At 38.9% G+C, this 14560-nt stretch overlaps 2 protein-coding genes across 2 annotated transcripts in view; one reads left to right on the forward strand and one right to left on the reverse strand.

Annotated features, from left to right (window-relative positions):
- PIK3R4 (phosphoinositide-3-kinase regulatory subunit 4) overlaps window positions 1-10248 on the forward strand; it is an 82316-nt gene extending 72068 nt beyond the window's left edge. The window contains exons 15-20 of the mRNA XM_032869721.1: window positions 2471-2682; window positions 4470-4601; window positions 7774-7874; window positions 8416-8504; window positions 8798-8906; window positions 9682-10248. Coding sequence (XP_032725612.1) covers window positions 2471-2682; window positions 4470-4601; window positions 7774-7874; window positions 8416-8504; window positions 8798-8906; window positions 9682-9852 — 814 coding nt within the window. The 3' untranslated portion in view covers window positions 9853-10248. The remainder of the gene's footprint in view (window positions 1-2470; window positions 2683-4469; window positions 4602-7773; window positions 7875-8415; window positions 8505-8797; window positions 8907-9681) is intronic.
- Window positions 10249-13008: 2760 nt separating this feature from the next.
- LOC116874762 (collagen alpha-6(VI) chain) overlaps window positions 13009-14560 on the reverse strand; it is a 144835-nt gene continuing 143283 nt past the window's right edge. The window contains exon 37 of the mRNA XM_032869723.1: window positions 13009-13815. Coding sequence (XP_032725614.1) covers window positions 13605-13815 — 211 coding nt within the window. The 3' untranslated portion in view covers window positions 13009-13604. The remainder of the gene's footprint in view (window positions 13816-14560) is intronic.

Genomic DNA, 14560 nt, shown 5'->3' on the forward strand with positions numbered 1-14560 from the left:
TGCTGACTCTTGATCTAAGAGATAAAACTAAAATAGTGTATGCTGCAAAAGCATGATATGTACTGATCAGGGGGGCTGGCCAATATGTTTATGAATTCTTTTTGGTTTAAGAATGCCTCAGCTTGAAAAAAATAGGCATATCCATATAGTGGAATAGTACATAAAAAGAAACAAAAAGGAACCAGTGTTATTTTATTATTTTTATTATCAGTTATGAAAGGAATAAACAGTTGATTAATGCAACAAGCAATGAATCCTACATTCTTTTTGCTAACGAAAGAAGTTAGACCCAAAAGGCTACTTCTTGTATATTTCCAACTGTGTGACATTCTGGAAAGCATAAAATTATAGGGAGGAATTGAGATCAGTGGTAGTCACAGGTTGACAACAAAGGGGCTGCACAAGATAATTTTGGGGTGTGCACTTGTTCTGTGTGGTTCTGTGGTAGAAGATCCATGGCTGTGTTTCTGTCATAATGCATAGGACTGTATACCACAAAGAGTAAATTTTACTCTTAAAAAAAAAAATTAACCCAGATATAGGATGAAAGGTAGAATGCAGTCTATGACAAATCAGTCTACTTAACTCTACAGATGAAGCATATAGGCACATTGAAGAGTGTGGGCAATAAAGGAGCCATCCTAATACCTGTGGAAAACAAGTGGTTTAACTGGACACTGCAAGGTGAATGACAGAAGGAACTGAAGTCACTGTTCTAGTTGGTTATTTGTCACAGGAATATGTTTTATCAATTCCAAAACTACTTGTAAATTGTATGCTAAGGTTGAGGAATAGGTAAGTATGTAGGTAATGAGAGCCAGGTTTCTCACTGCTGAGGAAAGAAGTTACAAATATGAAAAGGGGATTGCTGAAGTGAACCATCATGCTAGATAGATATGAATATGGACTCAGTATCAATAGGGACTCATGATATATGTATATGCATATGTGTGTATATATATGTGTGTGTGTGTTTGCATACATATGCACACATACACATAAAAGGATAGAGAAGTACAGATAATGTATGTAGCTATGAGCTGTCATATACATATTTTCTAGCTCTGGCCATTGAGAGGGACTAGAGCAGGGATACCCCCATAGCAGTGAACATTTAGCACGTAGACCTTGGCTTTTAAACACCATTCTCCTGGGCATCTGGGTGGCTCAGTCAGTTGGACATCTGACTCTTGATTTTGGCTCAGGTTATAATCCTCAGGGTCGTGGGATTGAGCCCTCTGTCAGGCTCTATGCTCAGCAGTCTGCTCAATATTCTCTTTCTCTCCCTCTCTCTCTCTCTAATAAATAAATAAATCTTTAAGTACCATTCTCCCATAAAAGGAACCAGGGCTCCTTGGAGAACTGGTTGATTCCAGGTCTGAGCAGTGAAAATACAAGATGAGTCTTGAGTATCTTGTGATGCCAGGAAGTGGTTCAAAAAAGGACATTGAAAGGGCATCGGAGCCAACCTGAGGGAGCTTCCTGTGGCCAAAATTGGAACAACTTGAGCAACAAAACAGTAATACTAGTATTGGGTTACAACTCAGAGAATAAAATAAATATCCACAAGTCCATACTGATATAAATAAGTAAATGAATAAATAAATTAATGGGAGAAGTGACCAATCTTCTTTACAGAAGAATTCTAATCAGTAAGTATAGAAGGAATGGGGGAAATAGTCACCATTAGAACACCACTGGTATGATCTATCAAAGGATTCTAAAATTTGTAGACAAAACTTCAAGCAGAAACAGGATTTTTACGTGGTCTCAAAAGTATTTGCCCTAAAGATTGAGTAGTTATAAAGGAAAAAATAATTTTACAGTGGAGAATCTTGGTAGATGCCACCTTAGCCAAATGATTAAGGTTAATATCACCACTAATATGTTCGAATTAGCATCAGGTGCTTCCTCATAAATGCCCTGAGAAATTATTTCGTGGTCTTCCAATAAGGCATATACTGGGTGAGAACACATGAGGCAAACCCAAATGGAGGGATATTCTATAAAATAACCAGTAATCTTGAAAAATGTCACAATCATGAAAGGCAGTCAAAGACTAGGGTCAGATAAATACATGACAACTGAATGCCATGTGGTATCTTGTTTCGGATCCTGGAACAGTGAAAGGACATGAGTGGAAAGCTAATAAAAATCTGATTATGTTCTGTATTTTATAAGCATTGTACTAAGATTAATTCTTAGTTTTGATAAATTTTCTATGATTATGTAGGTTATTAACATGAGGGGAAGCTGGGTGAAGGATATATAAGAATTCTGTGTACTATTTGTGCAGCTCTTCTGTAAGTCTGAAGTTATTTTAAAAAATGCCTAAGGTATCATTGGCTTGATGGGTCACAGTTGTTATTTCTTGATTATGGTTAGAATATAAATTTATCTTAAATAGAAGCTGCTCTATGTTTTCAGTGACGAGAAAAATCTTTACCTTTTGCTTTGTGTATTTCTTTAGAATTCTAGACCAGAAGGATGATGGCTGTGTTGTGGATATACATCACTTCAACTCTGGGGCACAGTCTGTTCTCGCCTATGCCACTGTGAATGGCTCTCTAGTTGGTTGGGACCTCAGGTCTTCAAGCAATGCATGGACACTAAAGCATGATCTGAAGTCAGGCCTCATCACTTCCTTTGCTGTGGACATCCACCAGTGCTGGCTTTGCATTGGTGAGCTGATTTGAAAGTCATTGACTAGGTTGTGAATGCCACTAATATCTGGAATTGCCTTCTTGTGAAAGTTTTTTCCTTTTTCATCATTGGTAATCCCCCGCCCCTTTTTGGGGGGGTGGGGCGGAAGTGAAGGGAAAGAGAGGGGAATCCCAAGCAGGTTCCAAACTCAGCTCAGAGCCTGACATGGGCTCAGTCTCACAACCCTGAGATCATGACCTTAGCCAAAACCAAGGCACCTCCTCATCTCCTTTTTTTTGATTATTACATTATAATCACTTGCAATTTAATTTTTTTATTAAAAAATTTGAAAGATTTCAGTATCCCAATGCCTAAAAGTTTCCTTTTTCTCTTTGTTCTTAAATGAGCCTCTTTGTAATCATTATAGTGATCAGATTTTGTGGTATTCTGTTATCCTGCCAGGGAAGCAGCAGGCTTTTTTGATGAGAGTATTTGAATTTGTGCAGACTTGGGTTTCAAATTCCAATAACCCCAGGCAAGCTGCATAGCTTCTCTGAGTCTTAGGACCCTCATCTTCAAATGGGGCTAATCCTTTCAGGGGCTGCTTTGAGGATTTAATGAATTAAAAGCATCTATCACAGGGCCTCGTACTGGAGAAGAGCTAAACGGCGGTTTCTTGCCTCATTATTCCTCCTTACCTCCCTTTCTCAAAGGCTGAAGGTGTACGATGTTATCTTGCTGGTTGCTTTCCTATTTTAGTTTCACATTTTGCCCCCATAAGGCTTTGAACCTGCCCCTTGAGAATGTACCACATCTCACTTTTTCCCATTTGCCGTACTTTCTGAAGAATTATAATGTTGTGCTTGAATTTTGGTTTCCAGATTCCCTAACTTATATTTATGACATTGTTAAGTATCTGCCCTTTCCTTTATGTCTTTTTATATAGTTTATATGGAATACATTGTTTGCCTTTTGTGGGAATAAACTGTACGGGTTCAGGAAGATGTGATGCCAGGCCTATGTGTTAGATATGAAACTCTGTGAGTAGCTTAGTAAATGGCAGTGATGGCTCTCAGATGACTCTCATCAACTTTGAGGGCAGCCAAACTACCTCGGCTGTTTGAGCCATTGTCCTGCAGTGGGGCAAGGTTGCAGAGGGACCCTGCTGCCCTTTTGCCTTTTCACACTCCCAGTATCTCCATTGGAATTGGAGACCAGTCCAAGAATATGCTCTGTGCCTCTGTCAGGACCAGCTGTTCAGTGTTGGGGTTGGCAGTATTCTTTGGAGCTTCTCTGTGGAGTTTGTTGTGGGCAGATGTACGGGTACTCACTCCAGTTTCTGCTGTGATTGGATATCGATACCGGTTTCCAGAATGTTTTGGAGAAAAGGGCACATGGAAATGATTGAAGTCTATCGCTATAAAGCTGCTGCCACTGTGGGTTGGTTAAGTGATCACTGAATGCCACTAAAACATGGGTTTTGGTGATTTAAGGCATTCTGAATGCATTCTCAAATGCAGTTTATTTCTTTTCTAGACCATTTCTTCTCTAGTGCCTTTGGCAATTAATACCAGTGTAGTTAATGAATTATTCATTTTCAACTTACATTTATTTGACAATTATGTAGTAGCATTTTGATGTTCATTTTATATCTTTATTTAACAACTAGAAGTGCTTTGTGACCCCAGGGAGATAGCTTCATGAGAACAAAGGATGAATAAAACACATTCACACAAAGCTAGTGGTGTTTATTATTTGTATAAATGCAGCTTGGTGTACTTTAATCATTATATATGGTAATCCCTTTGACCTTTTTCTCCTTTAAGGTACAAGCAGTGGTACTATGGCTTGTTGGGACATGAGGTTCCAGTTGCCAATTTCCAGTCACTGTCATCCTTCCAGGGCTCGAATCAGACGCCTCTCCATGCACCCTCTGTACCAGTCCTGGGTGATTGCAGGTAAAATGGAGGGCTGGCTTTCAGGTGTTGGGGGATGTTTTTGAAAGTGCATAATATGCTGCTGCCAAGACTCAAATTCTTAGAGTTTTTATTTCACATGTGAACCAAATCTTGATTTTGTTCTGTTTTCTGATGATGGAAGTTCCTACCACTGCTATCTTGCTGTCCATTTCATATTTATTATCCTTAAAAATGATCTCATTAATTGTACCATTACCTTCCATTTGTTTCCTTTCTCCCATATTTTTGTTGAAGCTGCCACCACCATCTTAGAAATCTGAGTTAGAAACCTTGACTCATCCTTGTCAGATGCCATTTCTTGTTGATGTGTTTCTGTTGTGTTTTTTGCAAGCTTCGCTTTCCATCCTTCCCCTCATTGGGCATTTGGATTTTCTTGTATGGATTCTTGGCAGGTCTTTGAAACTTACTTTCCTTATCTGTAAAATGTGGTTAAAAATACTTTCTTAGCAGAGTTGTAAGAATTTGAGATAAAACACTGTGTAGAGCACACAGCCTGGCATATGTGCAGTGCTTGGTAGATAGTAGCTCTTGCTGTTCTTATGTCTTCTCATTGGTTGTCTTGCATCTCTTTGGTCCCTTCTCATATGCTGCTGCTGTCAAAGACTTTGTGTTGCCAAATTTGATGGCCATTGATCTGCTCACCTCTTACCTGACTCATCCTTTGGTCAGTTACAGTATCCTCTTTCTGAACTACTTTCCTTACATGACTTCAAGGACATCACTTTTTTGGTTCTCGTGTTCACTGATTTGCAGCTGATTCCCCCATCTTCTTTTAAAATTGGCCTGCTCCACTACCTCAGGGCTCAGTCTTTGGTCCTAACTCCTCCTCCTCCTACACTGGCTTTGCTGTATGACATTGTGCAGTTCCATTAAATACCACATTTATTCACAGTTTTATAGCTACTTAAAATCCCCCCCTAAGATATGTAATAGACACCTTAAATTTGACATGTCTAAACCGAATACCTGGTTTCCTAACCTGAGACAAAACTGTTCTTCCCACCATATTGTCCAAGTAAATGACAGCTCTTTTACTCGAGGTGCTCAGGAAGCCTGGTGTTGTCCTTGATTCTTCTCTCTCATCTTCCTTCTAGTCCTTTAGCCAATCTTGTATGGTCCTAAAATACATTCAGAATCTGACCAATTTTTACTATTTCCATCACTGTCTCCCTTATCCAAACCACCATAATCTCTTGTCCCTATTAATACAATATGCTTGTAACTCCCTGCTTTAATCCTTACTTCTTAAGACTGTTCTTTCTGCTGTTCGGTACCTTCCCATTCCAAGTTACAGCCAGACTCCTTACTATGGCCCAGATGCCTATTGGGGATATGCCCCTGCTACCTCTCTGACCTTTTTTTTTTATCAGTCAGGGTTCCAATAGGAAACGGATGGCATACCCAAGGTAGGGTAATTTGAGGATTTATTTTCAAAGGAACTATTGATGGAAGTATGGGGTAGAGGTATCATAAAAGCACAATGAAATGGGGCTGGTATCAGAAGACGGTGGGGATGGGATGGTTACTGGAGTTTGCAGAGAAGTTGAGTAGAGAGGAGCAGTGAGTTTGACATGAGGGACACAGTCCCCCTGAGATGAGACATTCATCTATCCCTTTGGTCTCCTACTATGGCTTCCACAGGCCTATATTAGTTCCCTATGACAATTTATTCTTAGGTATAATAAATTACCACAAAGTTAGTAGCTTAAAACAACACACATTTATTCATTAACAGTTCTGGAGGCCAGAAATTTGAAATGAGTTTTGCTGAGCCAAATTCAAGGTGGCAGCAGGGCCACATTACCCCTGTGGGGTTAGGGGAGAATCCATTCCCTTGCCTTTTCATGCTTCTGCAGCTGTATGCCTGGGCCCCTTCTTCCATCTTCAGAGCCACCACCGTAGCATCTTGCTCCATTGTCCTTTTGTTTTCTGCTGTCAAGTCAGCCTCCCTCTTCTAAGGACACTGTGATTGCATTTAGGGCTCACTTGGACAACCCAGGAGAATCCCATCTTGAGGACCTTAATTTAATCATATCTACAAAGTCACTATACAACATAAGTTAACATGTATAGTCTCTGGAGATTAGGACCTATATATTCAGGGGGCTTTTAGTTTACCACCGGCCAAACCCATGTAGAAGCCAGAGGGCACACACAGGGCCTGTTGATGTGGCCTCTATGGATTAGCCTTGGAGTGGCGAATGGAACGTGGCTAGGCCTCCTATGCCTTTTCCTGCCTCTCCCCCATGCTCAGGTCACCACAGCCACAGGGGCTTTCTGGTTTTCTCCTGGAATTAAGCACACTCCTGATTCAGGGCCTTTGCATTTTTTTGGTTTATTGTCCCCATTAGAATGTAAGTTCCATAAAATAGGGAATTTTTCTTTTGTCATTGCATTTTTTGCCTCCTCTTCCTCAGCATCTAGGACGGGATAAGTTCATAGTACACATTGTTGGTTCAGTAGATATCAATGAAGGAATGAAGTATTGTCACCACCACCACCCCCCGAAACTCAAAAACGACTAAGTGATAATGTCTCTCTCAGGTCTACACTTCCCTTTTTCGATCCTGCCTTCATCTCCCATCCCTCCCTATCATAGATGTGCTTCAGTCACACCAATTACTCATTTTCCCAAAGAACATAAAACATTGTTTCTGCCTGAAATGACTTGCCTGTATGCCATCTGTATCTGCCCAGCTCTACTTGTTCTATTAGTCCCAATGAAAATGTCTCCATGAGGGGACCTCAGTTCTTGCCAACGGATTGGATCTTTTCCTTGAGTTCAGGTGGAATTCTTCAGTTCTTTTTGTTCTCATTGTCTTAATCCTTTAAATATTTTTTTCTCTACTTCTAGACTGTAGGTTTCTTGAGGGCAGAATCTGTTTAGGCTTTACCTTTCTACTTCAATGTGTTGTACACCAGTAAATATTTACTGGCAGTTTATTAAAACAGTCTGGTGACAGAGTCACAGTATTCTTTAAAAGTAGAGTGAGGATTTTTTGCAGAATCAGAAAAATAGGAAGAGGTACAGGCTGACTTGGATTCTCTACCAAGATGTGGAAGCTCTGAGAATAATGCTCTGAGAATAGAAGCTCTGAGAATAGCACTATTCTCAGAGCTGAGTAATGGTTCTGGCCTTTGTTTCCCTTAGCTGTGCAGGGCAACAATGAAGTATCCATGTGGGACATGGAGACTGGCGACAGAAGATTCACACTCTGGGCTAGCAGTGCACCACCACTCTCTGAATTACAGGTTTGCCTCCAGTTTTTATTCTACAGACTAGTCAAGTTTCCCATACCCCAAGCACTCAAACCTGGTATCTGTTGGGCTTTTGGGTTGTTTTAAATTAGTCTTAGGTGGCTTTCCCATTCCTTAGGCTTACTAACGTCTGGGAGGTTTGGTTGCTAGCTCCATAAGGCTTGTGAGGTCTCTGTGGATCCCCAGTAAAAATTTGGGGTAATTAGAATGTGACCCTCTTACCTACACTTTTTTCAGGTTGCCGCCCCATGTACTTCACTGGGGCAAAATGTAAGAAGAAGTTTTGTTCTCCTTTAGTTGGAGTCCTCCCAAATAGAAAATGTTAAGAGGCTGAAGAGATTTTGCCTTTTTATTCAGAATGATACAAAGCAAATGCATTTTAAGGTCCCAAAGAAAGATCTATAGAAGATACGCATAAATGGTCTCTGATTTCTTCAGTTAATCAGAAGCCTGGAAAGCTACTGTCAGTTGACTTGTTTCTAGAAATGCCAACACTGGTATCTTTAATTTGCTTCCTATTTCTTTCTTTTTAAAGCCCTCTCCTCACAGTGTCCATGGTATTTACTGTAGTCCTGCGGATGGAAATCCCATCCTTCTAACAGCTGGCTCAGACATGAAAATAAGGTACAATATCTGATAAAGGATACTTACTATGTAACACTTGAGAGAGATAATAAGGATAATATGTGGATGGATGCTCTGGTTAATGTTAGGGTGATATCAATGTTGGTAATGTTTATCCTCCACATCTTGCAGGAATAGCTATTAATACTTCATTTATCCCTAATTTTATGCTATTCCAGGAAAAATCTCTTTTCCTAATGAAAAAAAAAAGTTATGTATTGATGAATATAAGTTAATGATCATTAATTCCTCCCCATCTCTAGATATGATCAACATTCGTTTTGTCTCTTTAGGTTTTGGGACCTGGCTTACCCAGAGAGGTCCTATGTTGTTGCAGGAAGTACTAGTTCTTCGTCTGTGTCCTACTATAGGAAAATAATTGAAGGCACTGAAGTTGTCCAGGTACAAGCAGTCTTGTTTTCTTTCAGCTTCTGTAGGCATAAAAATGACTTCGGCCAAGAGTGGCAGTATTTAAGAGAGGGGTTTATTTTCTATTGGCTTTTATGTGTTTTTTTTTTTTTTTTTGAAATTCACTTTTATTAAGGTATAATAAACATATTAAAGGCACACACATAAGTACACAGTTCGAAGTAAGCACTTTATACACTTGCTCAGTCTTTATAAGAAAGTACTTTTCTTACTTTCATTCTACAAATAAAGTTAAGCACCATGAAGTAACTTGTGTAAGATCATCCAGGTATTAGGCAGAAAAGCTGGGGCTCAGACCTGGCTATTGGAACTCCAAAGCTTATGTTCTTGAGTTGGGCAAAAACTTCATGCGAGATAATAAATCTGCAAGTGCCTGGGTCCTAGAAGGTGCTCAGTAAATGAATGAAAGCTTCCTTTATGACAGATAAGTATTTGCGTCCATATCCTGGTCATTTATACCCCTTTATTATAGGCTTTCTCTTTTTTCTTCTGATGGTGGCAGAAGGTAATACGGAAAATTTATAAACAGGCCCATAATTTGTACATATTTGTAAGTGGCCTACTTGTGGAAAACAGTATCATTTTGGACTCTTTTACTCAGTGTATTTGTGAAAGGATGACTACCTCACAGAAAGTTTTAGCTTTAATGACAACAACTTGTCCCAGAAGCAACAATATTGGTAAGAGGTACAGTGTGGTACAGGCTTTTAACTTCTGGCATTCTCCCTGACTTCTAACCATTAAACAGGAAATTCAGAATAAGCAGAAGGTGGGACCAAGTGATGACACCCCTCGGAGAGGCCCAGAATCTCTGCCTGTGGGACACCACGACATCATCACAGATGTGGCCACCTTCCAGACAACGCAGGGCTTCATTGTTACTGCATCTAGAGATGGGATTGTTAAGGTGTGGAAATGAAAAACTAGTGGTTTGTAAAATTTGTAATAAAGTTATATGTATACTGTAACTTGAGAGGAAAGGTATTTTTAGAGGACAAAAGTGAGATTCCTTTTCAAAATCGTGTCTGTATATTTACTATTTCATTATTAAACAGATCCCATCCAAGGTGGTTAAGGAAGTTGCACTCGACTAATATGCTCATGCATATCTCTGCAGGAATCAGCCAGACAACAGTATCTGGGACTTTTTATTTTATAGGTCACAGAGGTGAGGAATTTAAAATGCTAAGACTTACATGACCTAAGTTTACTTTGTATTGAAAAAAGTGGTTGTAAGCTATTAACAATGTAAACACATTTTTGCTATTAAAAGTGCTATTCAAACCAGCTAATAAACTGTATTCAAGCATCTTAAGTTTTTTTTTTGTTTGTTTGTTTTGGTTTTTTTTTGGTGTTTTAAACAGTAAACCTGAGCAGAATAGTAAACTCTTCAGCAATATTTGTTCTGAAGAAATGGACTCAGTGTCACAAAGAATCTGTGTCAGAAGTAAGTCTTATGCCCACATTTCTGGACTTTCAGTATTGTTCTTTCTGCTTTATATCTTTCTTCCTGATTTACAGTCTGCCTGATTATTTAACATTGGAACTGATCTGTGTATCGACCCTTGAAAAATGTCTCTCCTTGGCCATTCCACTTGCTTTTATCCAGTGTCCGTTAACTAAGCTGTTAAAAACATGCCAAACCTCTATACTTTTAAATTAAGACAAATTGGCCTTCCCCACAAAAATAAACCCTTCAGGTTTATCAATTATTATTTGTACATGAACCTAATTGTCTCTTCACATTTAATTGTCATCCATTTGCTGAAGGGTTTATGGTGTTTAAAATACTTCATTTTTAAATTCGTTACATGAGTCTGTAAACCAAAAAGTTAAGTAGATAATCTGACTCTGGGGAAAACAGTACTTAAATACTCAAATTTAATTTTCTGTAATTATAGGATTCCATTATGGTACATGACAGTTTGCAGTGCATAGGTCTGTCTTTACAATTCAGTGCACTTAGTTTTTGTTTACCTGTCTAAGCTCATCAGAAAACCCTGTCATTCACAAAGGCCTGAGTTAGGAGTCTGGACCCTGACAAGGCTAGACAGCTAGTGGAACTGAAGGATTTGCAAATTTGACATTTTCCTGTTACATTGCTTCTGCTTTCCTTCGTGTCTGTTAAGACCATATATCCAGAGTTTCTAGCTATTAAGTCAGATTTCATGTCTGCAGAGGTTGGAGGTCACCTGTTTGTGACAAACCTTTGGCCTTAGAAAGGCATTAAGCCTGGAGCCATTAGCGAAGCCACATGACTGACAAAGCATGCAGAGAGGAAAAAAATGGAGCGGGCCAGTGGAGATGTGATCCTTTTTTCCCCTTATCTTCCTGCCATCCATTCCTCTTCCCACTTAACTCCCCTTTAGAAAAGGGGGCACTTGGTTGAATTGTTACTGAGTATTGTAATCTAAGGCTCTGTTGACTTGCATCTTTTTTAACCTTTTTTTTTTTTTAAACATGCTTGATTCATAGCTTACTGCTAATAGGCATGTCCCTTATAGTCAATTAATTTACATGTTTAAACCAGGAAGCACCACTGCCTATTTATGTGATTCTTGGTTTAAATAGGCGTTTAGTTAATTTATATTCACATTTTTGCTGTTTTTTTCCTTTAGAGAAAGAGGTAAATCATGGGAAATGCTAATATTAGAGATTTCAAAAAAGGAACTTAGTAAATTTACAGTATGTTTCAGACCCTTCATCTATTAAGGATTAAAACGATGACCAGGGGCGCCCGAGTGGCTCAGTGGGTTAAAGCCTCTGCCTTTGGCTCAGGTCATGATCCCGGGGTCCTGGGATCGGGCCCCATATTGGGCTCTCTGCTCCGCGGGGAGCCTGCTTCCTCCTCTCTCTCTCTGCCTGCCTCTCTGCCTACTTGTGATCTCTGTCAAGTAAATAAATAAAATCTTAAAAAAAAAGACCCAAAATGCTAAATAATCTCAATTACCAAGGACAAAAATTTTTGGTGTACTTTATCAATGCAGAGAAAATAGACAAATACATTTTTAAAGTATTGCTAGCAGTAAACAGGAGGAGTTCTTGCTTAATCCAAAGTTAACCAGAAAAAACCCTTTTATTAAAATACTTCTTAAATATGTCTCATCATTTTCCTCTACGTGAAACATGAAGTTTTCCGGAACCCCTAAGCACCGCTTAGGATATGAAGAAAATTGATGTGCTCTATTCATCTGTTTCCTAAGTATGAATATGACATTGGGGGCTAACTATGGAGTTGCCTAAGTAAGGATGGCAGAAGTGATTTTAAAACACAGTGGAGATGGTCTTTCTTTCCTAGCTTTTATGAGGAGAGATCTAGAAAAGAAAATCACCTACTCGTCTTAGGAGTCAGTAGCCATCTGCTCCATGCATTCAGGCAGGGTCTCCCTCCTTGAAGAGAGTGACGTTCTACCAAGCAGGGCCATTGCTACCTACTCTGGAGTCAGCTCTGAGAATTTGAGGTAAGGTCCAAACACTGTGTCTAAATTAATTAATTTGGTCTTTAGTTGTTGAAAATACTAGCCCATCATAAGATTAAGAATTCGTGATCTGGATGGAGGGGTTGAGGGAGCAAGCTGTCAGAATGCTATTGGAGGCTAGGCATTCGGAAGACCTTTCTTCAACTTACTTCGATCTCTGTGCATCTCTTCACATCTCTGGAATTCCAAATGGATTTGTGGATTAAAACATTAACAACTTAATCTTTTCCAAACTCAGTATGCCTTTAAAACTACTTAGATATCAGTCAGTCCTATTTGGTACTGCTTACTACTGACTAAATAGCTATCTTACGGGTGAAAGTAACTCAGCTTCACCTATGACCAGTTGTCTTTACTCTCCTTGTCTAAAGAATGTATGGGTTAGTGAAAAATAAAATATTTAACAATGGTAAATAATAAAAGTCCGTCAAAATGGCTAGGCAGGAGGTCCTATATAGTGAAGGAACTTCTATCTCAAGAGCAATTATTTATGTTTGGGGGGAATTAACAAGTTTCTCAGTGAGTTGAGTAGTTGGAGCAGAGAATATTATTCTCTGCTTTTTACCTATCCTAGCAAGCAACTGCAGAAAGTGGGAGGAAACCTTCCAACACAAGCCTATCCGAAAGCTGGCCACCCCACAGAGTCCGTGATGTGTTTAAATGGTATCATGGAAAGCCAGATCATCAAAATTATGACATATAAGCATCAGTTTGTAAATGGAAATGTTGAGGTCTTTAAAACATTAACCTTTGGTTAAACGTGAGCATTAAACTGTATTAAGTAGAGAATGGAAGCTTGGTTTGCAGAAAGTGGACTGAACAGAGACCTGCAATTAAAAGAATTAGCACTGGCTCATGTATATACTATGTAAAATTTACCTTCAGATTATATCTCCATTGAACTTTGCAGAACACTTCTTTCATTCTTCCATCTTTTAATGATAAGAGTTCTTGAATATATCAGAGTGCTGGAATTATGAGATGTGCTCCAAGAAATGGACAAGATCGACCTTAATACTGATGAGTGCAAAGGGTTAAATTGCCTAATAATCTACAACCTGTGCTTTGTCCAGCCCTCCAGATTGGACTTGTGAATATGGGTGGATATCCAAATAAAAGTTTCCGATAGGTATGGCAATGAATTTAGTTACTTAAATCCACAGTCTTACCATGTTTCCTAAGGCTAAATTCTTCAAGCACTTCCTTTATCATACTGTTTTGGAGCAGTTTTTATCACCTTTTTTCCATTTTTAAAGGTATGGAATGTGTTTCTGGTAAGATTTCGAATAATAGCATCACTGCTGCCTCTTGCTACTCTTGGAAGATATTTTTTATCTTGAAAGAACTTTGCCTTCTGTAATACATCTTCTTTGAGGGCAGTTTTATGTGGTCCAGGAACAAAGCTGTGCAACAAAAGAAGAGAAACATCATAGAAGATAAATTCCATTTCAACTTTAATAGACTTAATAATATTGTCTTTAATAATATTAATTCTGTCCTCCTAAATGTTGTCCCCATTCCTTGTTGCATCCTTCCTAGATGTACACTGTGCAGAAATACCAGAAGCTGAGACTGTGACATAAGACATCTTGTCAAAATATGCAAAATTATTTCAACAGCAAAGTTTCCTCTTCATGAAACATGTTCTACCCAGAACTTCATATGGCTGGCTTCCTCTGATTATTCAGGTCAGAGGTCAAATAGTACACCTCATTAGAGACTGCTACAGCTATAGTTTTCTCAGCACAATATGTTTATCTCACAACATTTCACTGTCTGAACTTTTATTTACTTATAAACCTCTTTGTGATCTGTTCTCTATTCTACCCTCCCAGACAGAAAATTTCACAAGACGATACCTGGTAATCATAGTAATCCCAGGAATCTTAGAAGAGCATATAGTAGATACTCAATAAACATTTATAAGTTGTTGAACACTACATCAAAAGTAATGTACTATATGTTGGCTAACTGAACATAATAAAAAAAGAGAAAAACCACAATTATCTAATGAAAACATGAAACTCCCTTCTTTCCTTTCTCCCTCCCACCCATCCATTCTTCCTTCTGTCTGTCCATCTATCCATATGTTGACTCTCTGTGGAAAGCACTAGGTTATGTATAGTGGGGGACAGAGAGATAACAGTC

Source organism: Lontra canadensis, unplaced genomic scaffold, assembly GCF_010015895.1.
Source record: "Lontra canadensis isolate GAN:19392208 unplaced genomic scaffold, GSC_riverotter_1.0 scaffold38, whole genome shotgun sequence".
NCBI lineage: Eukaryota > Metazoa > Chordata > Mammalia > Carnivora > Mustelidae > Lontra > Lontra canadensis.